The sequence below is a fragment of the Bactrocera dorsalis genome, chromosome 2, assembly GCF_023373825.1.
Source record: "Bactrocera dorsalis isolate Fly_Bdor chromosome 2, ASM2337382v1, whole genome shotgun sequence".
NCBI classification, from domain to species: Eukaryota; Metazoa; Arthropoda; class Insecta; order Diptera; family Tephritidae; genus Bactrocera; species Bactrocera dorsalis.
The window spans coordinates 4,396,240-4,421,896 of record NC_064304.1 but is presented as its reverse complement, the minus strand read 5'-3'; the positions used below and the strand labels follow the sequence as shown (position 1 = coordinate 4,421,896).

At 38.5% G+C, this 25,657-nt stretch overlaps 5 protein-coding genes across 7 annotated transcripts in view; 3 read left to right on the top strand and 2 right to left on the bottom strand.

Annotated features, from left to right (window-relative positions):
* LOC105225830 (protein serrate) overlaps positions 1 to 9,481 on the top strand; it is a 72,411-nt gene extending 62,930 nt beyond the window's left edge. Inside the window, exons 11-16 of the mRNA XM_049448922.1 lie at positions 643 to 790; positions 908 to 1,033; positions 2,458 to 2,553; positions 6,556 to 6,927; positions 6,990 to 7,585; positions 7,658 to 9,481. Of these exons, the coding sequence (XP_049304879.1) occupies positions 643 to 790; positions 908 to 1,033; positions 2,458 to 2,553; positions 6,556 to 6,927; positions 6,990 to 7,585; positions 7,658 to 8,461 (2,142 nt within the window). The 3' untranslated portion in view covers positions 8,462 to 9,481. The remainder of the gene's footprint in view (positions 1 to 642; positions 791 to 907; positions 1,034 to 2,457; positions 2,554 to 6,555; positions 6,928 to 6,989; positions 7,586 to 7,657) is intronic.
* Positions 9,482 to 9,965: 484 nt separating this feature from the next.
* On the top strand, positions 9,966 to 11,411 carry LOC105225829 (serine palmitoyltransferase small subunit A). 2 transcript variants are annotated; one of them, XM_011204469.4, is made up of 2 exons: positions 9,966 to 10,265; positions 10,866 to 11,411. In XM_011204469.4, exons 1-2 carry the CDS (start codon positions 10,166 to 10,168, stop codon positions 11,027 to 11,029), a joined length of 264 nt encoding a protein of 87 aa, XP_011202771.2. In that variant the 5' UTR covers positions 9,966 to 10,165; the 3' UTR covers positions 11,030 to 11,411. The 2 variants fall into 2 exon arrangements, 1 of the variants encoding a protein (XP_011202771.2); XR_007421622.1 differs by lacking the exon at positions 9,966 to 10,265 and adding an exon at positions 10,273 to 10,707 and having other exon boundaries at positions 10,866 to 11,041.
* Positions 11,358 to 14,627, bottom strand: LOC105225872 (pickpocket protein 11). Of its 2 annotated transcripts, none has more exons than XM_011204540.4 (8): positions 14,028 to 14,627; positions 13,844 to 13,957; positions 13,564 to 13,780; positions 13,367 to 13,497; positions 12,526 to 12,914; positions 12,319 to 12,469; positions 12,143 to 12,249; positions 11,358 to 12,054 (listed from the first exon to the last, which is right to left on the bottom strand). In XM_011204540.4, exons 1-8 carry the CDS (start codon positions 14,057 to 14,059, stop codon positions 11,939 to 11,941), a joined length of 1,257 nt encoding a protein of 418 aa, XP_011202842.2. In that variant the 5' UTR covers positions 14,060 to 14,627; the 3' UTR covers positions 11,358 to 11,938. The 2 variants fall into 2 exon arrangements, with proteins under 2 accessions (XP_011202842.2, XP_049303838.1); XM_049447881.1 differs by having other exon boundaries at positions 12,143 to 12,252; positions 14,028 to 14,611.
* Positions 14,628 to 15,772: 1,145 nt separating this feature from the next.
* On the bottom strand, positions 15,773 to 22,377 carry LOC105225828 (serine protease grass). Its single transcript, XM_011204466.4, has 5 exons — positions 21,865 to 22,377; positions 21,366 to 21,526; positions 16,773 to 17,098; positions 16,521 to 16,714; positions 15,773 to 16,434 (listed from the first exon to the last, which is right to left on the bottom strand). Exons 1-5 carry the CDS (start codon positions 21,926 to 21,928, stop codon positions 16,010 to 16,012), a joined length of 1,170 nt encoding a protein of 389 aa, XP_011202768.2. The 5' UTR covers positions 21,929 to 22,377; the 3' UTR covers positions 15,773 to 16,009.
* LOC125776420 (glutathione S-transferase D1-like) overlaps positions 18,082 to 25,657 on the top strand; it is a 111,069-nt gene continuing 103,493 nt past the window's right edge. Inside the window, exon 1 of the mRNA XM_049448195.1 lies at positions 18,082 to 18,092. The gene's annotated coding sequence lies outside the window, so the exon portion shown is untranslated. The remainder of the gene's footprint in view (positions 18,093 to 25,657) is intronic.

Below are 25,657 nucleotides of genomic sequence, written 5' to 3'. Positions count from 1 at the left end.
AACGTCTGCTCCATCGTCATCGATTGGGTAATAGAGTTCACCATCTCTTTGCTTATGCTTTCACTGGCATTCAAAAGTCTGGAGAGGTGTTCCTTCCATAATTTTAGTATGCTCTGGGCATCAGTCACTAGATCACCTCTGGGGGTTCTACAAAAATATGCTCCAGTCTTGAAACCTTCTATTAGTCGCCCCATCTTATATAGCATTTCCCCTATCGGCCAGATTGTCAAGCTCTTCATACTCAGGCATTTCGACCTCTCTCTTTTTTTTGTCTGCAAATGCTCCTTGCCTATTCAGCCCTCGGTATCTATCCATGCATTCATTTAGCACTTAACAAAAGGGATATAGTCTTATCTCTTTGTAATCATACTTTCGGTTTATCATGACACATTAATCGAGGAAATTAGGAAATTAAGTTATCAAATTAGGAATCTGGCATATATCTAGAAATAATCAAATATTCTTACATAATCAAAAGTTTAGCGCTTCAGCTTGCTTTCAATATTAAAATAAAAACTCCCTGTTAATAACATAAAATTGTTTGCCTGTAATTGTCTCAAATTAGTATTGAAATTAGTATTGAATGATTATATTAAAAATAAGCATTTTACAACAATTAAAGAAACAATTAATTATTTTCAGGAGGCCAAAGATCACTGCACACCCTCGCCATGCCTGCAAGGCCGTTGCCTCAACACACCCGGCAGCTACTACTGTCACTGCCCGCCCGATCGCGCGGGAAAGCACTGCGAGCAAATACGGCCGCTCTGCTCCCAACCGCCATGCAACGGTAAGCAAAATGCAAATGCAAAACAAAAAACAACAACAACAATAAAATATGATGATTTGCATACAAAAATATTAACCACAATTATCGACATTAATCAATTTTGTAATTTCCCCGCAGAGGGCTGCTTCGCCAACGCCACGATGAACGCGCTGCCGTGCAGCGGACACGGCACTTGCGAGATCGGCGACGTGGGCACATTCTGCAAATGCCATGTGGGCTACACGGGCACCTTCTGTGAACACAGTAAGTAGAACGATTTCAATTGTAACAACAAAAACAAGCACAAAGTAAACGGCAACATTTGTAAAGAACTTTTGCATAAACGAAAGACTCAAACAGCGAACCTCAGGCGCAGCAGTATGCGCCATTGCTATTTTTACACGCAAAATCGTAAATCCATAATTAGCTGCACAGCTAATAGTTTGCTGAACTCAAACAGATATAAAATTAATCATTATTGAATCATAATAAAAGCTAGTTGGAGCAAAAAACAGCAACAGAGACATTAACAAAATACTTTCCCACCGTTTAAGCGCTTGAATAATGTGAATGTAAGCGATCGCGCGCTGAGCTGGCTGGCTGGCTGATTGAAGAATGAATTCGACGAAAGGCTGGATATGTTTAGAACTTTAGTAAAGCAATAAAACTGGAAATAAACCGAAGGCAGCTGAGGTGTAATCAAACACGGTAGACGGCGCGGAAGCCCGGCCTAGAACAATGGGAAGCACTTTATTTGAATGCTGCGCTTCGCTGGAAAGCGTCTGCACCTTCGTGAGTTAATAAATCAACAGAGTTGCTGGCTGCAGTAGGCTGCAATAGCACAGTGCATGCGAAAAATGCAGCACTTTGCAGCAGCACACATTGTCAGCGACTCATTGAGGGACTGATGAATAGAAGAGTACCAAATAGGCTACAGAAATCGATAAAGAATTTCAAATGGAGCAGAAATGTGTATGTGCGAACGCATGTGCAATACCACGGTGCTTCGCTTGCATTTAAGGCAGTGCTGAGATTTAACCGAAATGAGCGCTTTTAACACGCGAAACGCAAGCGAAGACGAATGCAAATATGTTTGTGTGTGTATTTGGAGCACAAAAATGTTAATTAAAATTTCCAAGTTCCATTTAGCCAGCCCAACGCAAGCCACTAAATGAGTCAACAGAGCGCTGATGAAGGCAAAAAGTAGGCGGCGCTGGTGGGGCGCAACACGCGTATTAGTTGACTGCCGCTTGGTGCCAAGCAAGCTGATAGACACATACATGCAAACGCAAACATACAAACCTTTATCTGACAAAGTCGACCGCGCGACTGACGTGGCACAGGATAACAGCGCCCAACAATGGGCAACGTCACTGCCGAGAGTCGAGCGCCGAACGCCGAAGAAGATGTTGCATGCCGACTAAATGCCGCTGCTAAGCCACCACCAGCGCTGTATTGCTGCCACAAACCCAATTAACTCGCCAGCGTGAATATTTTGCAACAACACTGCAGCTTTTACTTTTTTGCGGCATTTCGCCATTTCCATCGCTTAATTTCGAATGAACGCGATGCCGTCTCGTGTCCTTGCTTGTCTCGTTGTTTACATACGTGTCTTCTTGTCTTTTTTTCAAGTGTTTTTGCTGCACAACTGACGTTCTTGTTTTTTCTGCTCTTCTTTCTGCTTGCAGATCTAAATGAGTGCTCGCCAAATCCTTGTCGAAACGGTGGAATTTGCCTGGACGGCGACGGTGACTTCACATGTGAATGCATTTCTGGTTGGACAGGTAAGCAAATAAACATGCCAGCGTTGAGTAGGCGGTGTGGGCGAGGAGTTGAGGGAGAGTTGAAACTTTACTTGAAGTGGTGGCATTAATGAGCTGGCATTCGCGAGAAATGCACTTTTTGTTTTTGTTGTGTATAAGTGTCTCTGGCGTGTCTGTGGCAAGTGTAAGTCAATGGAAAAGTATTGACGAGTTCCAACGTAGTAAGAGGAATGCCTCACTTTAAATTATCGCCTAAACTCTCAGTTCGATCGAAGTAAAAACCTAATCATTTCTCATAGTCGCTCGCTTCGTGTGGGTGTCGACATATGCGCTTAAACTCAGCTGGAGCATATCGAAGGTTTGATTAATTGAAAGTGAAAGGTCCAATTTATAATATATTTGTGTCACACGCGATTGTTTGCATAATTAAGCGACGCTTATGTGTTAGCGAATTTGCTAATTTGCCATTAGTATGATAAATGAATGTTTGAAATAACTGTATTTTAACTGAGCATTGCCGGAGAACGCTCTAAAATCGATTATGCAAATGATCCAGATTATGCGCAGTGATCAACGCGTTCACGCTTAATTAATAAGCAACAGTTGTGGGAAATAATTTGAATTAATGTGTTTGCTAATTGATATTGAAGCCATGGGCGACTAAAGGTTACGCGTTTCAGTTATAAGTATAAGTGTATGAGTCCAAAAATTTTAATTATTGAAATTGAATAAAAATTGATATTTTTTCAAACACTTAGTGGTGATGTGAGGAAAGATTTCAAAAACAGTTAGTTTAGTAGAGGTTTGTAATGACTCTGTTATTACCTTGCGGTGGAAATATTGACTTGTTGTAACAGCTAGCGTTCAACGGGCAGCGCTCATCAGCATGTGTGGTGGACTACTGGATATCTACTGCAACCAAGGCCATTTTGCACATAGTGCCCGTAGACATCGTCGGAAGGTGTATGGCTGGGAAAGTTGATATCAGACTCAGAGAACCTGGGTTTTTAAAAGATCACGTATCTGAACACTTTGATATCCTCACACACTTTCACTTTATGCTAGATCACTTGGATCACCGAGTCGCCAAACCGAACTTTGATGGCTCTTTCTCTATCCATATAACGACGAGGGAGTTGTGGATGGGAAGAAGCCGAAGACGAAAAAGCGTTTGAGAGAAAAGGGGAAGTGAGCTTCTTTACGGATGGGTCAAAGTTTTGGGGGAAGATTGGTGGAGGCGTTTACTGTCAGGAGCTTTCTATCAACTCCAGTTTCAGACTTCTTGACTATTGCAGTGTCTTCCAAGCCGAGATTTCAGCCATTGAGGTAGCAGCAGCTTTAGTGCACCGGGGTGCAGCCTCCTTCCACCTTCACTCAGATAGTCAAGTGGAAGGGAGGCGGGAGTGAAAATTAAAGGCCTGTGCAAATTTGAATTGTCTACTATGCATTTTGCTAATTTATAAGTTCGAACACAGGAGTTGTCGTTGTTGATGTTCTTGTAGCAGCAGAATTATTTAGCAAGAAGTTAACAGTTCTTAACCGGATAACCGTTCCGGTTACGTAGACTCGACTGTCGTGGGAGCGTCACAGCAGCTCTTCTTTTCTATGGCTTCACAATGGACCACATGTGATCTTTGGTCAGCTATCTAAACTACCTAAACCTAACAAGTAATAGAAAGAAACACTTAATTTTGTAAATTTATGGTTAGTACCTTATTTCGCCCAATTTTTTGCACCCTTTTTTTATAAGCTTCTGCTGAGATGATCTTTGGTGCCCTCAGCGAGATTTGGTTTTTTTCAAATCGGCTCATTTCACCTCATTCGTCAGATTTGTACAGATTTTTGACGTCATATTTATAAGTCAAAAACTCGTCCATCTCGTTTGCGCCTCTACTCGTCGTCGATTTTGCAAAAGATTTAGGTCTTTTAGCACGAGTCTAGCTACGAACGGTTCCTACCAAAAACATTCACTTAAATGAGTAGAGTTAGATGATAAGAATCTCAGCAATCTCTCTGTTTTCAACACGACAATCAAGCACTGTTTCTTCAGCTTTTTCGAACTTATAGTTATTAAAAGAGATGAATGGACGACTTGCCTTGCCTTAATTGAACAAAACACTCATTCAAAGTGAAGAAAGTGAACAAATTCTAGAGGCAGCGCTATTGTTGTAAATGCGATAAAAAGTATTTTAGAGGAAACCATTAAGGATATAGCTTTGATGTGTCTAAATAAATCGGCTTAATTACGTTCTTCAGAATGTACTTTTTTCATGAAAGCCCTGAGCAGACTAGTAGGACTATTATAAAATCAATTTCCAGCACCCAAACGCGGTCAATATTCCATATAGAGATTTTCTAATTAAGAGCAATTCATAACTCGCTCGTTTTTTGGCTCGTATACTCTTTTTGGGACAATACCGTTATACTGAAAAGTTTATTACTTGTTATTATCAATGGAATTCAGAATAAACCACAGCGAGCAGCTAAATACATCCACCAAAAAATGTTGCGTGCGCCAAACTTCGACCTAATTTCCTAGCGACCCTTTCCTTGCAGCCACTTGCATTTGCACCTTCCGCAGACGCTGCTGTCGATACACATACTACTGCACATTCACATGTGCTCAAGATTGCACCGATTGGTGTACGATTTTCAGCCGAAATCCTCACCATGCAAAAATCAAACCAAGCGAATAAAACGAAAAAAAAACACTAAAGAAATACAGAAATACAAAATATTTTAATTAAAATTTCCTAATCGTGTGTGAAGTGTTTTTATCTGATGGTGGGATCATTCGCCGCCGGATTCATTTAACCTCATATCGTTTTGTCTCTCAGTCAGTGCACGTGTGTGTGTGTGTGTGTCTGTATGTACGATGGCAACTGTCCGTCTTTAGAGCACTGCGCGTTCGCTTTCTGCTGCTTCGCCCGCACTAACTCCACTCGCCTGCTCCGCATCGCGGCGGCTTGGGAGCGCATGCGCTCGCTTACAAATCCGTTGTCTTGTTTGGCTGTGTTAAACTTGAAAGCGAATTAATACGAAACGCTGAGATCGCGTTTCCAATTGCCGTTTCGTGTTCGATTCGCCGCATTGCCTGCCTGTCTGTTGCTGCCGTTTGGTGTTGGCGGCTTTGGCCGCCGCTTACCTCCAACTCTCGGCAGTTTACAGCCAACAAACGCGCATCCTAAGTTGCAGCAAACGCAAGCGGCAGCAAGCAGTAGCGGCGGTGGCAGGATGTGACAGTGAAGTAATAAATTGCATTTCGTTTCTTGTACGCCGATTTGTAGCGCTGATACACATGCATATCGCGACGGACTACGGCGCATGCGTGCATGTTCGTACATTCGTTCGAAGCGGTGTTTGCAAATGTTCTGTACCTACAAGTGTATGCCAATTGAGATGGCACCAAATGAGCTGGCCAGTGGTCAACTTACGTGCATACAAAGTGCGATGGTGTCGAAAAGTTAGTTAGGCTATAGCCCTGAGAAATAATTTAAAGAATTTGTTCAATTGCCTGCGAACAAGGTAAATTTACACTGGCTGCAAAATAATTTATGCATTTAATATTGACCAAGGAGGCGGTGAGCAAGGACTCAGCTCTATAGATGGCTACTAGATGTCGTGCATTTAAGTCGGACTATTTGCAGACGGCAATTAACTGTCAATACTTAAGCATGCAAATATGTTTGATATAATTTGGCCTCACAGCGGATCATGTTTCGAGTGGCAATAATTTTAACGAGCTAACTTGCTAGCTTATAGCTAATAAGGTGATCGAATTCAGTATTTCCTAGCGAAAATTTGTCACATTTAGTCCACAATAAGTCCAAAATGGTCCTTTGATGCCTCTGAAGTGTAAGCTAACTTGGTTGCCTTTTTCATTCCACATTCCAAAAGATGTCTATTATCCAATCATACACTTACCAAAAACCGTGGAAAGTAAAAACTATTACTTTATGAAACTTAAAAAATTTTAAGGCTTTACCCTCAACTGAACTTATTTATCTTACTTCTTCATTACAGGAAAACGTTGCTCGGAACGTGCTAATGAGTGTTATGGCGGACAGTGTCAAAATGGTGGGACTTGCCTACCTAGTTCCACCGAGAAGGGCCTGCAATCGCACTGCCGTTGTACGCCCGGCTGGCATGGCGTTTTCTGCGATGAGCCTATCGACCAATGTAGCGGACAACCGTGTCACAATGGCGGTACTTGCGAGTCAGGCACTGGTTGGTTCCGCTGTTTGTGTGCACAGGGCTTTTCCGGACCGGATTGCCGCATTAATGTGAATGAGTGTTCGCCGCAGCCCTGCTTGGGCGGTGCCACTTGTATTGACGGTATTGGTGGCTTCACTTGTATCTGTCCACCGGGGCGACATGGATTGCGTTGTGAGATATGTAAGTCAAAAGCTGTTGTAAACTGAAAAGGAAAGTATCAAAAATGTATTTTTTCATTACAGTGCTATCTGATCCCAAGTCTGCTTGCGTAAACTCTACCAACACGCTCTCGCCATATCATGCTTTGAATCAGAGTCAAGGTGACTGGCTGGAACTGGCGCTCTCTGGCAGTACGGACGAGTACTGCAATGCCTGCATCTGCGAGAATGGCACATCGCGTTGCACGAATCTCTGGTGCGGCTTACCGAATTGCTTCAAAGTGGATGCTGCTACGAAATCCTCAAATTTGTCCGGTGTATGTAAGCAGCACGAAGTATGTGTACCAACAGTGAATGAGGCGTGTCTCTCGCCGCCCTGTGCCGTACGTGGTGACTGTCGTGCGTTAGAGCCATCGCGCCGTGTAGCTCCGCCGCGCCTGCCCGCCAAGCCGGAATGTTGGCCAAACCAAGCGATATTGAATGAGAACTGCGCACGCTTTACTATACTGCTGGACTTGCAACAAGTTGGCGAGGGCTCATCCGTTGAGGGACTTTGTTCGGTGATACGCTTTCTACTGGCCTCAAAACTGGTGAAATCACCACCCGACAACAACGACGCCATGCTAATTATAATTTGCGATCTGAAAATGGGCACAAACGACACCATCGAAATGACTGTGGTAAGTACTAGGCTTAAGTGGAGCTAATGGCAGTACTTCAGTAATCTAACTTCATAATTATTTTTACTTTAGTCATCAACCATGTTAGCTGATCCGCAATTGCCTATAACAGTCGGTCTACTTGGCGAGCTACTTTCCTCGCGTCAGATTAACAGTTTGCAACGCCGCAAAGAGTTGCGGAATGCTAAATTCGCGCCTTTGGTCTCCATACTAGAGGTCAAGGTAGAAACCGCACTCGTGGCGGAAGGTAATCACGGCAGCCTACTAATTGGCATTCTTTGCGGTATTTTCATCGTGCTAATCGGTTGTGCTGTATTCATAACACTTATGTGGCGTCAACGGTTACACCCGCGCTCTACTTCGGGCATTAATCTTACACCTTCAATGGATGTCTCGCGTCACGAAGAGGAGAAATCGAATAATCTACAAAATGAAGAAAATCTACGTCGCTACACAAATCCGCTCAAAGGTTCGACCAGTTCTTTAGGGCGCACCAATGGCATGGAACTTAGCCTCAATCCATCACCCGAACTAGCGACGGTATCGTCACTTGTAGCCGCTTCCACCTCAGCGCTGCATCGCTCACAGCCCCTCTATCCGGCCAATTGTGGGGAATCGAATTTCGACTGCGAGCTGGAAGTGAGTGCGACCGGCAGCAGAACCAACGCCACGAGCAAGACTGAACTTCACCACGCACACGTGCAAAAGCGCAATTCGCAAATCTTGCTGCATAAAACGCCCAATTCGGATATGAAGAAGAACACCGTCGGTTCGCTAGACAGTCCGCGAAAAGATTTTGGCAAGAGATCAATCAATTGTAAATCAATGCCACCGCCCGCCAACGAAGAATCGGACGTGCTCACCGTGGTGGTGTAGTACACGATCGAAGTGGCCGTAGAGGCGCCATCGTGCATTTGAGCCAATGATCTCAGAATATCTACCGAATTAACTAGCAAACTGTAGGTTTAAATATACATGTATGTACCAACTTCTGGAGCCCAACGCAATAAGGCAACCGTGGAAGTGGTCTTGTGTCAGCCGTCAGGGGCAACGAAGGCAGTTAGAGCGGATGTCCTTAAGCTGGCTAAACGCTGCTGTTAGTAACAGTAAAATCGACAAAACGCGAAAGAAATTTTACTTAATAAATTGTTTACGAATTACGACTGTTTTGTAACATTTTTAAGAAAATGAATATTTGACTCGAAACTAGCAATATGCAATAGTTAAACTTACAAGTAGTATAATTAAATTAAATCACAAGTTAAGCTTAGAAGTAAACAAAAAGTGTAGTGTTATTGGAAAAAGATCAATATTTATAATAAGCCGTTAGTTTAGTGCATATAATGTTGAGTTTGAAAATCCTACAGTGTGTGATATTAAGAATAAAATAATTACAATTAACAAATGAATAGATAATTCTGTAATTCTAACCTATAAATGACGTTTGCATTAAGCTATACTTTAGGAAATATTATATAAAGAATTTTAACAGGAAAAACTATTTAAGTTAAGTTGGTTGTAAATATAATTAAACTTACTGAAAATGTGTAAATATTAGTGCTTATAAAAAATATAGTTAAATAAGGAGGATTTGCGCGAACTTAAAAAATCCCACATACATTTTGATAATTTCTAACATTTAAAATCATAAAAATATCTTTATTTGATTTTGTTTAAGTTTTTTCATGCTTCCATATTTAGTTAGGATTGTTAGTTATATATTGTTTCTCAACTAGGCTGCAATAAAATATTTAATTAGTAGTTATAAGTTTTGGTTAGCCATTATTTATATTGATTATACATTCGTTTTTGTAAATGATGTTTGGCATAAGTAATTATTTTTGAATAATTTCTTCCATTTTGTACTGTAGAACTTTTATTACTTTTATAAAAAAATTTGTAAAAAGCAATGAATAAAGTGAAATAAAAATATTCTGTTTTTCATTAACTAGGGAGTCATTCTTGTTACGAAAAATCAGAACAAAACAAAAAGGAAAAATTTGTTTTCAAATGAATTTAAAATGGCGCCTCGTCGCTTTGACGATTGATAACGAGGCAGAGTGAAGTATTGTATGATGGACGATTTTGTAGCGCATAATAATATAATCTCAAACATATCCATATATGAAAAATAATTAATTATTAATTGTGGGTAACAAAATAATAAAAACAAAAATAATTTATATGTTAATTCAATAAGTTTTAAAAAATTATTCAATTATTCTACAAAATTAATCAAAACAAATAGTACACTATTTATAACAGGGTTAATACCTTAAATTACTCCGTATCCCTACAATTTCTCTGTAATTCCTCAACTTTTGACAGATAAAAATTCGATTGGTTATGTGGCAACTCCACAGCTGATAACAACATTTTACGTCAGCTGAATATTAAAGCAAATTTGATTGGTAAATCTTTGAGCCGGACAAAAGTAAATAATAAATTAGCAACTATAACAAGGATTGCTGGAAAATATATTGTTTTTACACAAATTAATAAGAGAAGGTGAACACCGTCAGGAAGTAACCCATTTAGTCAACTTGAATGCTGGAATAAATATTGGTCAAAGTTGCAAAAATGCTGAAGTTCCTCAAAAATATTTTATTGAGCCTTTATATGCAATACGAATTGGTTACTTGCATTTATATGTTTGAACCATGGGAAAAGAAGCTAATAAGTAAGTAGATTTGGTGATTGTTAGTTGTAAATTACAAAAAAATAGTATTACAATAGGAAGAAATAAAAATACTTAGCGGAATCAAATTCAAGACTTGATAAGAGTAATGTATCTAAATAGTTCCCACTACTTAAATCTTTCTTTAAATTTCTTTGTTTAGAGGAGAAAGACATATTTCTGATAAATACTGTAGATAAAACAACTACCTACAGCATTATTGAATGAAAACAAACATATTAGTGAAAAAATATTTGATGAATCATTTATCTGAAGTGTAGTGACAGTGTAGATATTTTCTGCTGCTGTAAGTTTAAACATTACATTAGCCAAAGAGATCGACATAATGGAAAACTACTGGTAAAGTTGTTAAATTTAGTCCGCAGAAAGGTAAGGAGTCTGCGGATGTGTGATTCTAACACTTGAGAAAAAAGCTCGAAGTAATGTAAGTAACAAAATAGCCACGTCGGTTAAGTATGTGAGGGTACACCAGCCCAAAGGTCACAGAGCAAACTACACTTATTTATGTAGCAACATTCAAAAATATACCCACATAGACTTCAACCACTCATAAAATCTATTAAAACTTTATTCTCTTTTCAGATAGTTTTGTAATACTCACTCTTGGTTTGGTGCTTTTCTCCAGCTTCGTGTATTTGCCATCATATTTTGAAACATTCCTACAATTTGTGTCTCCACTACCACAAAAAGAAGGCTCTGCATCGTATACACCCATATTGCAAACACAAAAAATGAGTATGAGTTAGGAGAGAATAGAACATGACCGAAGTAAAAACGCACAATATATATTTGTTAAGTGTAAATTCGCTAATTAGGCCAAAATGTTATTAACAGCATTGATAATTAACAATTTTTAAAATTTACATTTTAATTCCATGAACTATGATGTTTAGTTTGATACTTACAGTAACATAACATTAAGGTGAAAATCGACAGACTATGTGGAACTTAATGAATTTCAAAAATGTTAACGTGTATAAAGTGATACTTAATAATGTGGTGCTTTAGAAGAAATCTTTGTAATACAATGCGCATTTAGTGTTAAAATGATTTCTGAAAATTTTGTTCATATACATATATTCAGTTTTTATTATTCATCCTTGAAATAAAACGTTTAAAGACAATATACATACATATGTATTCAAAGATATTCGCACAGGATTGTGGGTGAAACCAATCTCAGAAGGGTTGTAATCAATCAATTATATAGAAGCCATAATTTAAAGCTCAATAAAAATATATTTCATAACGTACATATAAATAACTTGATGTATTATTTGGTGAATTTTTATAAATAACATGCTAACGCAAATCGATATCTGAAATAGTGTTTCAATCTTCGAAAATGTAAACGCTCCATCAGCTTATTTTTAAACGCGTTTTTCTCGTAACAGCACAAATTTGCTGCAGCGATTGGCCAGGGGCAATTTTTAAATTTTCAAAAATCGTCCGTTTGTAGGCTATCTCACAAGGTGTGCCCCTTGAGGATATTAATCCATGCACATAGAATTATGGTAGTTTTGTATATACATACTTTGTTATGCACCTAACTTCTAAAATAAATAGTGTTGTGAAATAAGCAATTATAATACTCAAAAAAAATATTTATTTAATTAGCATATTGCTGTGAAATTTTTTTATGCATAATTACACTCCTATTTGTTCCTGCTCCATAAACTATTCCAGTTGTACTCTTTGATTAAGAATATTACTTCAATGAGTCGCACAATGGAGGCATTAAAGAAAAGTCCAGCTATGCCACCAATTAAAACTAGGAAAGAAAATACGAATTTAATATTCAATATTGTCTGCATGTTTTTATAAATTTTTGCTCAAGATATACTTTCTTATGAACTCACTTAACAAGTCAAGTGGTGTCTTGGTGACCCGTCGAATATAACGCTGCGTTGGTAGATCAACGAGTGCGATATGCACCTGTGTCACCTCCATGCTACTTTCACTGTCACTACTTTCAGTTAAAAGAACAGATATTAAATTACTTTTCTAATCAGTTGTATGTCATTATGATACTCACACATCCGGCGAACTGTAAACGATAGTGTATTCAGGTTCTTCGCATGAACTCATACAATCGCACGATTTGCGCTCCAGTTGTATGTCCTCATAATATTTTGTGAGACAACTCAAGCCGCGATAATCACACATGGGCACAGATCCACTTTGCGCTGCAATAAGAGTAGTAAGCACATGGAATATTCATTAAGCCTGCTATTTGGCTTACGTTTCATTGCGGGTGCTAGAAAATGGCTGCTGCAATTGCAATGTTCCAGCTGCGCTTTCAGACCGCACTCTACAATACAAGTGGAATAGCTATAGAACTCATAAAGGCCCACTTCAAGTCCCCAATCTGTGGGTTCGTTGCTGAAGCGGCACCGGCGCTGATCCAGCGTGAGTTGATACATGCTGGGATGGTTATACACCTCCATGACATTGATGACGATCTCTTTGGTGCTGCCAAGCAACACAGTTTCACGAATCGTACTCTCAAAGTAGGGCAGTGGAATGTCGATGGGTGGATGTATATGAAGCTGAATGTCGGCAGAGGCGTCAAATTTCAATATGCCAGGACCGGTTTCACGACTACTGGCGAAATGCATTTGTGCGCTTTTACTGCAATGGAAATAAGCGAAAAAATATATGTACATATAGGAATATGAAACTCGTAATGTAAAATGTATGTGAAAATTTAAAGTGCTTTAAAGTTGCTAACCGAAATTTCATAAGTAAACAATATAAATAAGTAGCGATCATTCAACCAAATGTTAGTCTTCGCATATAACATATTTATTACTTATTATAATATATATGTATGTAAGTAGTGATAATTCAACCAAATGTTACATATGTATGTATAAGTGAGCTCAGCACTCACCGCTTGACATTCGTTCTAGCCAGCGTCTAATTTCGCAACGAAAAAATTTAAGATGAAAGCAATTACAAAATTATCCATTTATACACATTAACCCAGTCTGTGTATAAGTTATACAGCTGCTTATTCGATTCACTGCTCTTCAACACCTGGCGAATTGAAAACCGCTTATACGATATTAAAGTTCACTTACCGTGCCTGATTCGAGTTGAACGCAAAGCAAATGCCATATTCGGTGTGAATCGGCAAAAATTCGTCGCAGCAATTGAAGGGTTTGTTTATGTATTTACAATTGAGCAACAACTGTGCGCATTTACCGCGAAACTACAGAAAAAGTCAACTCAGGTCAATATTAATACTTGTGTCAAGCGAATTGTTACTCATACGCACCCGTGTCAAGAGCTCGGTGATATTCTGTGGGCAGTTCAAATAATCGCATCTATCGCATGTGGTACAGGTGCCACGGAAAAAGACCACTTCACCGACAAAATCGTCCAATTGCAGGTCGTGGTTCGCGCCGAAATATTCCTCGCTCATGTCCCAAATCTTCTCGCCATTGTAGATCTCACAAACGGTTATGGCCGGAAAAGAGGTGTTCCAGTTGATGCTTTGAAAAGTGGTGCATGTGTGTGTGTTCATAAAAATTCAAAAAATATAAATGTATACTTACAAAAGTGTATCCATATTGAAGGATACGGATGAGGCGAAAAAATTATTAAGAAGCCCCACACAGAGTTTCACCAGAAACGGCAGGGTGTAGTAAGAAGACACCAGCAGAAATGAACTGCGAAATTAAAATAAACCATATTACATGCTTTTTTATTATGAAAAATATTTTTCATAATTTTACACACTATTTTAGGATTAAACGCAGCGAAGTCGCCATTATCAATCATAATAACTGCCAGCAGGACTCAGTGTGGATGACACGATTCAAATATGTCTAAAACATTTCGTGCTGCTTATATGAATATACATACATATATTTCTACATACATATGTGTAACTGTAAAGTGACAAATATTTCAGCACATTTTTGGTATTTCATTCATATAAAAGTCTTTGTTTTCATATCCTTTTGTTTTTTTGTTTGTCCATCATCTTTTGTTCGACTTCGATTGAAAGCATTTGATAACGATCTGGGAGTGAACTGATTTATTGACCCATATTATTATTGTTATTGTTGTGTGTTAAAGGTGACTTTCCAGGTCGAAAATGTGTTTGGGTTTCAGTGGCTTTAGAATATTCACCGAAACGAATCAAGGATTTTACAATTGAAAATATACTACCTACCAGAATTAGGCTAGTATATTTAAACGTGGTCAGAAAATTAAAAATAAAAAAAAAAAACATTTAAATTCAGAGGAGAGATGATTAAATACAGACTAAGAAATGACAACTCAAAGTCGAATACAACAAATACAAGGTTACCAAATTTTAATACTCAAAAAAAAAAATACAAGATTTGGTAGGTCCTAGAGTCCGAGCCGATGACGTAAACCCGACTGTTGTGGTAACAATTTGAGTTTCGTAATGTGAAGTATAGAATTTGTTGCTTTTGGTTTTAATAAGAACCAGACTGTTGTATCTTTTCAAGTTTTTAAAAGCCCAACAGCGTGAATTGTTCATTTATTGGTTGCTTTGGGCACTATTTACTCATTTTCGTTCAGAACAAAACTAAAAGAGACTCAACTTCCATCGCGTGTTCAGTGCTTACGGCGCTGCAGTCCATTTATATCCAATTATTACATTCCAAATCGGAAGTATTGGTAGTCGAAAAACTCTTTTCATATTTCTAATCAAACTTCAACTAATTTTTTTATATTTATAATGAGCTTTTTTGAACCAAATATGAACCATTTTGGTCCACCACTTTTTGTAATTTTTTCGCTGGAGACATTAATCCATCAGTGTAAAACTTTTCTGGTTTCTCGGCGAAAAACTGCGACCATCTAATAGTGGATAATTCCTTTCCAACCACACCAAACCCTCAATATAGCCTTTCGAGGCGTCTATACTGCCTTTGCGACCATTTGTTGAACTTCACCACGTTGGTTCTTGATGTTTTTCGCACATTATTGACGTATTTGATCCACTTTTCGTCTCCTGTTACCATTCGCTTCAGAAATGGTTCGATTTCATTCGTTTCAGTAAAGAATCGCAGATGTTAATTCGGTCCATTAAATTTTTCGCAGACAATACATGTGGTACCCAAAAATCGAACTTCTTTTTGTTGTCAGCCTTTTTTAAATGATTCAAAACCGTTTGATGATGAATGTTAAGTTCCTTAGCGATGTCATTGTTGCTTATGTGACGATCCTGGACAATCCTTTTCATAATTTCGTCGACTTTTTCAACGATAGGTCGACCAGAGCGAGGTCCATCTTTCACATCGAAATTTCCAGAACGGTAGCGAGCGAACCATTGTTGTGGTACACGAACTGATATAGCATCGTCTTCGTAAACTTCATAAATTTCATTGATGGATTTCGTGGCATTCTTCCGAGAACGAAATACGAAAAGACTTTTTCGACTACCCAATATTCTTCACATATAGTATAATATATTAAGTGGTTTCTCAGTGATAAAAAATAAACAATTATTAAATTTAAAAAAACTTAGTTTTGTTTATTTTTTTTTTGTAGCTCCAACGTGGGGCTAATTTTAGGGCACATTTTTATATAACCTAATCTCATTAAGTTTTTATATTCGCACATAGTATAATATATAAATAGATATTACATAAATAAGAATGAAAAATATGGCTAAAAAGTATTTCATTCATGAAATCAATACAACAAATATTGCACAAGTCTAAACATATCCGCAACTAATATTAATGTTGAGCAATATTTCTGGTTATCCATGGCAAAAAGTGTGCCACATTTGCATAAATGCCTGGGGAATTTCTGTCGCCGCCACACTCCGTGCCGCCGAAGGACACAATGCCGTATTGCACAAAACGTAGGGACTTAAGCGGTCCGCTATACGGCGCTAAATAGAAGAGTGGGCCGCCAGAGTCACCTTTGCAAGTGTCTATGCGTCCATCGCCACCGGCGCAGAGATGATTTTCATTGATGGGCGTTCGTCGAAAGATATTTTGGCATTCGCTGCGAGTTCTAAATGGCACCAAAGCCTTTTGCATAATGTTGGACGTCCTGCTGTTCTCTGTGCCGCCCCAACCCGCTATGAAGAAGCGTTTATGCAAGGGTATTTCCGCGGCTTCGGGAATGATGGGCAAGCAAATGGGTTTGATGTGTCCTGTAGATAAAAAATATTTCAATTGTGTTTACATTCTCAAGGGAATAGCATTCAATGCTTCGGGGAAATTGTTGTAATTAACTTACTTTGAAATCTCACCGAACGGTTCAGTTTGACTAAGGCGACATCATTGGTTTTACGTGCATTGTTGAACTCCGGATGGGGAATCGTTCTTTCAACACCGACATCTTCCACAGGCGGAGCGCAAAGTCTCCGTGAGTTCACTACAACGCAGTCCTCATCCTTTGATAAATCATGCTCTCCCAAACGAACACCAATTCTTAAAGGCGACAATACCATTTAAAGATATTCATAAAATTATGGTGTATTCAACTTACATTCTACCTGGCACGCCCACCATGCAATGCGCAGCAGTCAACACGAAGTTATCTGTTATTAATGAGCCACCACATTTGTAGGGATCCTGAGGCGAGTCATAAATCAGAAGCGCCATCCACGGGAATTCATACAGATCGACATCTTCGCCGTGAGATACACGCTCACCGCCAGCGTTGCCACATTTTTGATCACGTAATTTACTTAAGCCTGCTGGATCCATTGACCCAGCATTGTTTGTGGAATCGCCGCCATTTGTTAGCGTAGGCTGGGTTGGACGCGTGGCTGAAGGAAATGGCGTGAGATTCTCATCGCAACAGATATGTATCTGAAAGCCATAAATTCGAAGATATCAGTACGGTTTTATTATGTAAGAAATATGGGTCATATATATAAAAAATATTGTATTACTGCAAATGTCTGCCGAAATTATATGTGTAATTCTATAAAACTCGTTCGTAGAAATTAAGACATGAAGATATCTTGATGACACTTTATACACTTATTTGTTTCTTGGCACCATAGTAAGGTTGGACGGAATCGGACCCATATATTATTTTTATATTCCTTTCCAATGGAGTGGAGGTCTTCTTCTTCCTCTCCTTCCTCCGGCGGGTACTGCATCGAATACTTTCAGAGCTGGAGTGTCTTCATTCATTTGGACAACATGACCTAGTGACCAAGTCAACTTTCCATATATCACAGTTATTAATTCCATAATAATAAGGATCATAATCATTTCACCTTACAATATGTAAATGAGCACCAATGAAGTTAACGGAAGAAAATTTTGCGTAAGTAGTGTCTCATATCTAAAATATGTCGTGACGTGAGCAATTGCAATATCTTCACTAGCCCCCATTTACCCCATAAAAGTGTTCCTACTTTCCGGTTCCCATCCATTTACGGTTTCGTCAAATAGTGAGTATTGAATTTTTATGACATATTTTAAACTTTCGATCATATCCAAATACACTTGCCTCAAGTTCTTAACAAAATAATATACAAAATTCTCTCTCGTTTCCGTCTAATTTTATACACTGAATATCATTTAGCTGTCATATGTACATTAACAGAGATCACTTGCTATCTTGTAGCGAAAACCCATGCATTATAAAAGGGGAGTTTTATCGTTAGTCTTCTTTAAGTAAATACATATGTATATATATTTATCTTTTCTTCAATATCATTTTATTTCAAAATTCAACTGGGATTCACAATGCGCTTGCGGTTTAAGCATCTTTGGCAGCCCGCAAAAATTTTGCTTTATTTATTATACGCCGCTAAATGTTAAAACTGGCCTTGTTTCCATATAAATACACGTATTTATTTCTAATGCAAAATAGCAGTTACCAAAAGACGATATCTCAGCATGGAATCTACGTTTCATTCATGAAACAAACAATATTTGCCGCGAGTTCAAAGGCAAGTCAATTGTTACACACGAGCAAGCTCAATCTGCATATGTATACAAGTATAGTATGTATTTTCATAATTTGTCGCTGTTTATTATTTTCTTTTTTCGCTTAAACATTTATCGCAACGCAAGTAAATTCGAGATTTTTTTTCACACTCGCCCGAAACGCACACGCTTATCAAATTAAAGTTAAAAATTAAGAAACACATTCGCATCTCGTTTTGAATTGAATTCAAGTAGAAACGGGTTTTCCGAATGTATAAATATCATGCAGCTTATTTTAAGATATAGAAAAAGATGAATTTATTTGCACATAAAAAAAACAAAAACAAAAAATTGACAAACTAATTTAACAAAAAATGAAAAAGCGCGGTTTCCCTAAAATTCTTGGGAATGCCATTATTATAATTTTTGTTTTGTACAATAAATTTTGAGGTGTGTGCGCATACATATGTGCACACGTAGCAAACATGTTTCGAAAAAATCACCGACTAATAAAAAAATTAGCAATATTTTTGTACATTATGGTTTTTATACTTTTTTTCAGTTAGAAATGTTCGTCAAAAAACACAAAATTAAGACAATCAATGAACTCAAACTCTAAAATTCCCAAAACAATGTATACACGTGCCATTGGCAGTTTCTTGCATTGTACTGTTCTTCCTAGTATAATATGGGTTGATAGTTAATATTCACCAGTTAATATGTCACAATTGTTTTGATTCTTGCAGGCAAAAAAACTGGACCAAGTGGGTTTTGATGGCCTGTTTTGAGGTGAAGGTTCTCCAACCCAGATACCGAAACAAGTAATGGCTCGAGGTAATGAGCAAGTCTGCATTCAAGTTCTAAAAGCGTTTGACGAGTCTTCAAGGTCTCGCACACTACACCTTTTCTATTAATCAATTCTGGCCCCTTCTGTTGGAATGCAACTCTCAATTTGCCCAGCCGATCGCAATATACTTCAGTATTAATCGTGGTATTGTCGATCTAAAGCGCAAAATAAACGATCAAGTGGTTTGAGCTGGTTCATCCTTTAAACAGGGTTTGTCGGGAAGGAAATAAAACTGATTTTCTTCAGCCGCGACTGTACTTCGGAGAGTTCGCGCATCGACTGGACTCGGTAGAGGGCGTTACTAGCTAACAAACGAGAGGCTGGTCAGTTGTCTCCAAGCAGGCTTACCCAGATGCTTTAGCAAGAAATGGTGTGTTTCGGTGGCATCAGGCCTTTTTGGAAGACCGGGAAGAGGTCGCTGATGAATGAGCAAATACAAAGTGAAAACGATGCTCATTGTCTTTTTTGACATCAATGGCATAGTCCACCAAAAATTTGTTCCTCCTGGGCAAATCGTCTCCAAGTTTTACGTCCTCAAGAGACTCAAACGAAGGGTCAATCGGGTTCGACAAGACATCGTAGCCGATTGGAAGTTGCACCGCGACAACGCCCTGGCTCACACCGCCTTTACAGTGAACAGCTATGTACCTATCCAAAGCTAGCAACCCAACGTTTCCTCAGAGCCTAAATGTGGCCCCTCGGACTTTTTTGTTTCCTTGCCTGAAAAGGCCAATGAAAGACAAGCATTTTGAGACAACAAATGGGATCTAAGCAGCATGCACATCGGCACTCAAGGCTATTCCGGAGCATGCCTTCCGTGACGCCTTCAATGCTTGGAAATCGTGCTGGCAGCGATGCATCGACGCAGAGGGAGCCTATTTTGAAAGTTTTTAAAGAATTGTAACGATTAGTTCAATAAATTTTTTTAAATCGACTCAGTTCTATTGCTTTCCGGACAAACCCTGTAGACCATGATCTCTTATTCTTATAAACAACACATTTATCGTCACCAGTAACAATGCGTTTCAAAAATGAATCACTTCTTTGACTCACAGTCTTTGAGTCACAGTGGTTAAGGCGACAAAGCAACTTTCGTACTGAAGTAAGAACCCACATGTCAAGCATCGAAATTAATCTTCGTCGTTCAGGTACTGTTAGACAACTTTAACCTTTCGGCAATCTCTCGAGCTATTATTCGACGTTTTGCATCCACCAACGACTTTATTCACATCGGTTTTAAGGGTTCTTCCAGGACGTGGTGCATCCTCAAGATCGAATTGGCATTGATATTCGGTCAACACATCTTTTTCTTACACAGCCTTTTGATAGTAAAACCGCAAAATATACATAAAATGCTGTTTCCGATCTTCCATCTGCGATAGGGCACCAAACGAAAACTATTCCATAAAATTTTATATTTTTTTATGAACAAGCGGTAAAGCAGCTAAGTGTGAAGTTGATTGTGAAAAAATTCAATAAGATCTTTTTAACTATTTGACCTATTGTCATCAAACGAAATTACTTAGTGAACGACTCTATGCATAATAGGGAGAGCTATTTTATGGTTTCGTTCGTAAAACGGTTTAATGCCTGAAATTCTACTTTTAGACCTCACAACAGGCTTGCAATAAAAATCGCTTATCTTCACTTTTACAAAACTGGACCAGTTTCATTAAAAAAATAAATATTTTATTATAGTTAAACAGCTTTTATTAGTTAAATTCTTGACTTTATGGCTTGTTGATACTACGCTTGCATTAAAATGAGAGATTAAAATGAAATTCCACAGAATTTTTTTATCAGCACAGAAATTCAAGGAAATGCACAAAGCTTGCAATAATTTGAAAAACTTGCGTAAATTATCAGGTATTGGTATCGCTGGACTCGTAAGGCGGTTGGTAACTTACTGATAAACAGAGGTTGCCATTGGAGAAATGTTTAATACAATTCTCTTTTATTTCGCTTTCATGCAAGGCTCAACTATGTATAGTATAAATAAAATATCAGCCAGTGTTTCTTTGTTCTGTTTTTATAATAACAACAATTTTCGCTACATTGAAACACTTTTACCCATATCAAAGCTCAATAGACGACGTATACGTTAAACTATCAGTTATTTCTGCTCCTCGCGTTTATTTTGACTTAATATTAAATTATATCATTCTCTATTCGTAACGTAATCTTTCCTAGTATTACTGTTATTATTACATAACCTAATAAAAATCAAGTCATGACAGAAACTCACGATTGCGCGATTTCAAAGACGCAACGAGTTACCGCTTAACATGCTAACCGGTAAAGGGCCTCGACCCTTAACGTACAACAACAATGGGTATTTATACGTACCCCCGGTCCAGCTTGACATTGTGCCCCTCGTAATTCCGCTGCATAGTTTTGTGGCAACGAGTTACCGTACTGCGCGAAGAGTTTCTGGAAGAAGCCACAACTTTTGATCGGCACACAGCGTCCATAGGTGTTATAAGGTGTCAAACAGGAATAATAAAATTCTGTTATTATTTATGTATATGTATATGTGTGTGTTTGTTTTGATTATTGTTTGCGCAGATATTATCAGCGACGAGTTCGTCAAGTGCCGGTTTGCGCGCGTGTGTGTGTGTAGGAGCGTTGAGTTGAGCGTGAAAGTAGAAGAGAAATTCGTTAGCTGCAACATTGACAGGTTTCTTGAATGCAAATCATTTATTATTTATTTATTTTTGTTTTTTTTTTTTCATTAAATGCAGTTTGTCAGTGATTATGTTCAAGAGTGATTTGCGTTACACTGACTGCTACAAAAGCTTATACGTATGTTTGTATGTTTGTATATAGAATTCGTTTGAAAACTTACGTCCGCTCGCCGCCTGCAGCAATGTGGCGACGAAAAGCAGCCCAAAAATGTTGTTGTAATGCATTTTTCTTTGTTGTATTTCACTTAATCAATTTCCTCGAAATTTATGAGACAAGCGCATACGAGTGTCTGTATGTATGTAAATGTGCATATATCTTGATTCTTGTTAATAAAACGTGAGTTCACACTTGAAGCAGATTTTAAGACGCGGTACTACACTTATTGTCTGCAATTTCTTAATTTTATTGGCATTTATGGCATATTCACTTTTGTGCAAGTAAGTACATACATATGTATATCACAAGTACAACTTCCCTTACGACACAACTCTTCGAATTTGTTATGTTCTTAAACTATCATTGCAGGCACGCGGAAGTACGACGCGTTCACTAGACGTTCCAATCAGAACTAAGCTTAGTTAGTGCTAATTGAAGCTTGTAAGCAGTTCTAGCTCTGACTTTGGAATCTATTGGGTTGAGAGATGATCGAGCCTGCTTTGCGTTTGAGATTAGCAGCGTCTCAAGTCGCACTTTTATAGTGAGTTGAAAGCGGCAGCGCATATGGGCGCTCTTCTAAGCGCTCACTCTCAATTGGGTGAAGCGGCGGCGCTGCAGCTGCTGATAGCAGGCTGCAATGCGCTGCCGACAGTGTTGGGATACTTGAGCGCACTTCCAAAGCAACTAAAAATATTTAATTAATTAATTAAAGGAAGAAAAATTAGTAATAAATACTTCTTAAATTGTTGGAAAAATATTTTTATTCACACGTAAAGCATATATCACATTTTATAGCAAATTTATTATTAATTTAGTATACTTTTGGGCGGGAAATAAATAAAAAAAAAATGGAATCTTCAAGAACGGTTTTAAAAGTTTATAGAGTTTGAATACATATTCGTATATACGGGTGCACTTGTTGGAATCCTACAAACCTACAATAAGAAGGTAAAATTCTAACTAGTCTCAAACTCCGAAGCTCGCATACATTGTCAGGGTTTGCATAAGGCTAAAAGAAAGAAGGAATGAACGAACTAGAACACGAACGCGTTTCGAGTAGTTTTGTAAACTCAAAAACCACTGAATGAAACTACCACATTCAAGACCCACGCTCAGTCAATATGGTGGATATATATGGTTTATACATACATATATGTACATACGAACGTTTATAAAAATATAAGCCTTTCACCCTCGGCGGTTATGGTTAATACCCTCTCTTTTCCTCCCAGTTAACCCCGTCATATCTCGTTTAAAAATTTTGAACGTTAGGGTAACAACATGAATGCTAAGGACAAGGAGCAACGCATCACATCATAACCAAAAAAGTTTTCTAGTTCTCACAGTAATTGTAAATAAAGTCTTCGGTATATTTCGGGGACTGGAACGGGAATAACTGTTATGTTCTCTATGTTTACCATTAGATTGATAAACGAGGAATGCACCGCGACCTTAAGTCCATTGGGCCCTCTCCTAAATCACAAAGACTCACCTAGCCCCAAGCATATTGATAAAGTCGAATATACTGCTGGGTGCTATCGAAGCGATGTGACCCCTATATACGTGAGTCTTCATTTTTTAGTGCATGTAATCGTCTCCGCCGACTTGGTTTTCCCAGAGCCCTAACAATTGGGACAAAATCTGTATCCAAGTGTTTGGTTTGTAAGTTAAAATACCAAAAATAAAAACAACAACCGGTTCTTAACGTCCGCATATATTTATTTTATTGTATATAAATAAATTTTGGTTAAAGTAGGAAGATTGGTTGATTTTGACTTTCATGTAAAAAGTTCTTACGGGAGCTCTTGACTTAGAGCGTTAGCAGAAAATCTTTGTTTAGCTTGAAGACTTCCAATACTCAGAGAATACATTTTAACTTAAAACTTCTCTCTCCACTTACTCACTTGCAATTGTTGCCGTCGCATATAGTTGAGTGGAGAGTAAATCTCTACCTGTTCATCTGCTCTTGCAAGAATAAAGAAGAAGAAGAAAAAAAGTCGTAAAATTTGCATTGTTATGCTAATAAAGAAAAGTTTTCAGGGGATTTACAAATGACACACACACGCCCACATGCGCAAAATGCATTTACGAAATACTTAAGTGAATGCACTGCTAGGATTTGTGAATGAAGGCTTGCCAAAAACTGGCTCGAAGTTTGTCTCTACTTATTTAGAGCGCAATAAATAAGTAAAAATAACCGTCAATTTGATGTTTTGATTTGATTAATATCGCATGATTTCACATAAATTAGAAACCGCAATTTCAATCTGGTTGTGTTGGGGTTTTTGGATATTACCGAAAGAAGCTTCGTAAAATAGAAATCACAAGATACCGTAATTTAACTAGATTGCATGTCACTTAATTTCTGACGCATCCACTAAAAAGTACCAACGCTCTCTAGTCATACACTTTTAACGCAAAATTTCAAATTACGAAGCAGTTCGTAATTCCGTGAGAAAGTTCTATGAAAATCTGTGCTCGTCTGCTCATTCAAATCCAACTCATCTACTCATTCAGATCTAATGACCACATCTATTCGGCCTTAAGAAACTCATAGGAACTTTAACAGAAATCACCGCTGGCGCTCACGGCTAATTAACCGGTGCTTTAAGCGAGGGTGTCGGCTTGCCGGGTGGATGGCATACGTTTAGTTATTCCCACAGTTGCTCTGGCAACATGCCGTTAATTTATGCTGTTAACTTGTGCGAAACCAATGTATTTCATAATATTGCGTTTGTTATTGTTGTAACTTGAATAACAACAAACGAAATGGGTCGGTGAAACCCCAAGCGAAAAGTGCATATTTTAATCCTCTGTAAATTTTCTTTGGAAATGTTGGCTAGCAAGTTGCAACAGGGAAAACTTTGACGCACTTTGCATTTCTACGTCAAAGTAGGTGTGTTTTGGTGACGTTGACGCGATAGCGAAATTTTAATATTTATACAGACCGATCAAATTGGCGATGGCGAATGAAATGGGAGCCGGAATCTATTGCCCGAAGCTGGAGACAGCCCTTCAATCTTCCTCAATATTGCGGTATCTTCCAGGCAGAAGTATTTACGGTCACGAGCGGCTGAGATAGCTAACAACGAAGGAAACAACATATAGAAGATCAATATATACATACGTCGGCAATTAAGGCAATAATCTCACATCGCATTACGTCAGAGTGTGGCCTTAGAAGCAGGGAGACAGTAGATATAGTGGCTACCAGAAAGCGGCGGCATATACATATGCTGGGTTCCAGGCCACAAAGAAATTGCCAAAACTGCTATCCGTATAGCTACCGAACCGGTACAGGAAATACGGAAGTCATCACAAAGTATTAGTGCTATGTAATTTCAAAAAGGGTTGACAGACGGATCTGGGCGAGACGGAGTGCCGTAAGAACTAGCAGGATCGCCAAGATCATGTGCCAGAGCTCCGAAGGAAAACACACATTCCTTTTATCCACACGGTCTCGAAAGGACTCCAGGTCGATTATTTACCTAATAACGACAGGTCACAACTGACAAGCATCACATGCGAGCCGGATGTGCATTAGTGATCGCGATCCTTGCAGAAAGTGCAGGGAAGTAGGCTTGAGAGCGACGCTGGTATACCTTCTAAGGTTCCGTCCAGCATTATCTAGAACTCTTAAATATCTAAGAGCCTCACAGTTCAAGAGACCAGAAGAAGTAACAAAATTAGGCAACAAGTCGCTCTTAAAGTTCGCAAGAACCGTTGACGTCTAATATTTCGGCTCACATTGAACTGAACCTCCAGCTGGCATTACTAAGGACCAACAGGTCTATGAA

What these genes read in the sequence shown, in the direction of transcription:
- LOC105225829 (XM_011204469.4), top strand. Translation starts at nt 10,166, where the DNA reads ATGCTGAAGTTCCTCAAAAATATTTTATTGAGCCTTTATATGCAATAC. An exon ending in ATGGGAAAAGAAGCTAATAA is followed by an intron (nt 10,266 to 10,865) that starts GTAAGTAGATTT and finishes TTCTCTTTTCAG; the next exon opens with ATAGTTTTGTAATACTCACT.
- LOC105225828 (XM_011204466.4), bottom strand. Translation starts at nt 21,928, where the DNA reads ATGCATTACAACAACATTTTTGGGCTGCTTTTCGTCGCCACATTGCTG. An exon ending in GCTGCAGGCGGCGAGCGGAC is followed by an intron (nt 21,527 to 21,864) that starts GTAAGTTTTCAA and finishes AAATAATAACAG; the next exon opens with AATTTTATTATTCCTGTTTG. An exon ending in AATGTCAAGCTGGACCGGGG is followed by an intron (nt 17,099 to 21,365) that starts GTACGTATAAAT and finishes TATGGCTTTCAG; the next exon opens with ATACATATCTGTTGCGATGA.
- LOC105225872 (XM_049447881.1), bottom strand. Translation starts at nt 14,059, where the DNA reads ATGGCGACTTCGCTGCGTTTAATCCTAAAATA. An exon ending in CTGCGTTTAATCCTAAAATA is followed by an intron (nt 13,958 to 14,027) that starts GTGTGTAAAATT and finishes TTAATTTCGCAG; the next exon opens with TTCATTTCTGCTGGTGTCTT. An exon ending in TTCAACTCGAATCAGGCACG is followed by an intron (nt 12,915 to 13,366) that starts GTAAGTGAACTT and finishes TTTCCATTGCAG; the next exon opens with TAAAAGCGCACAAATGCATT.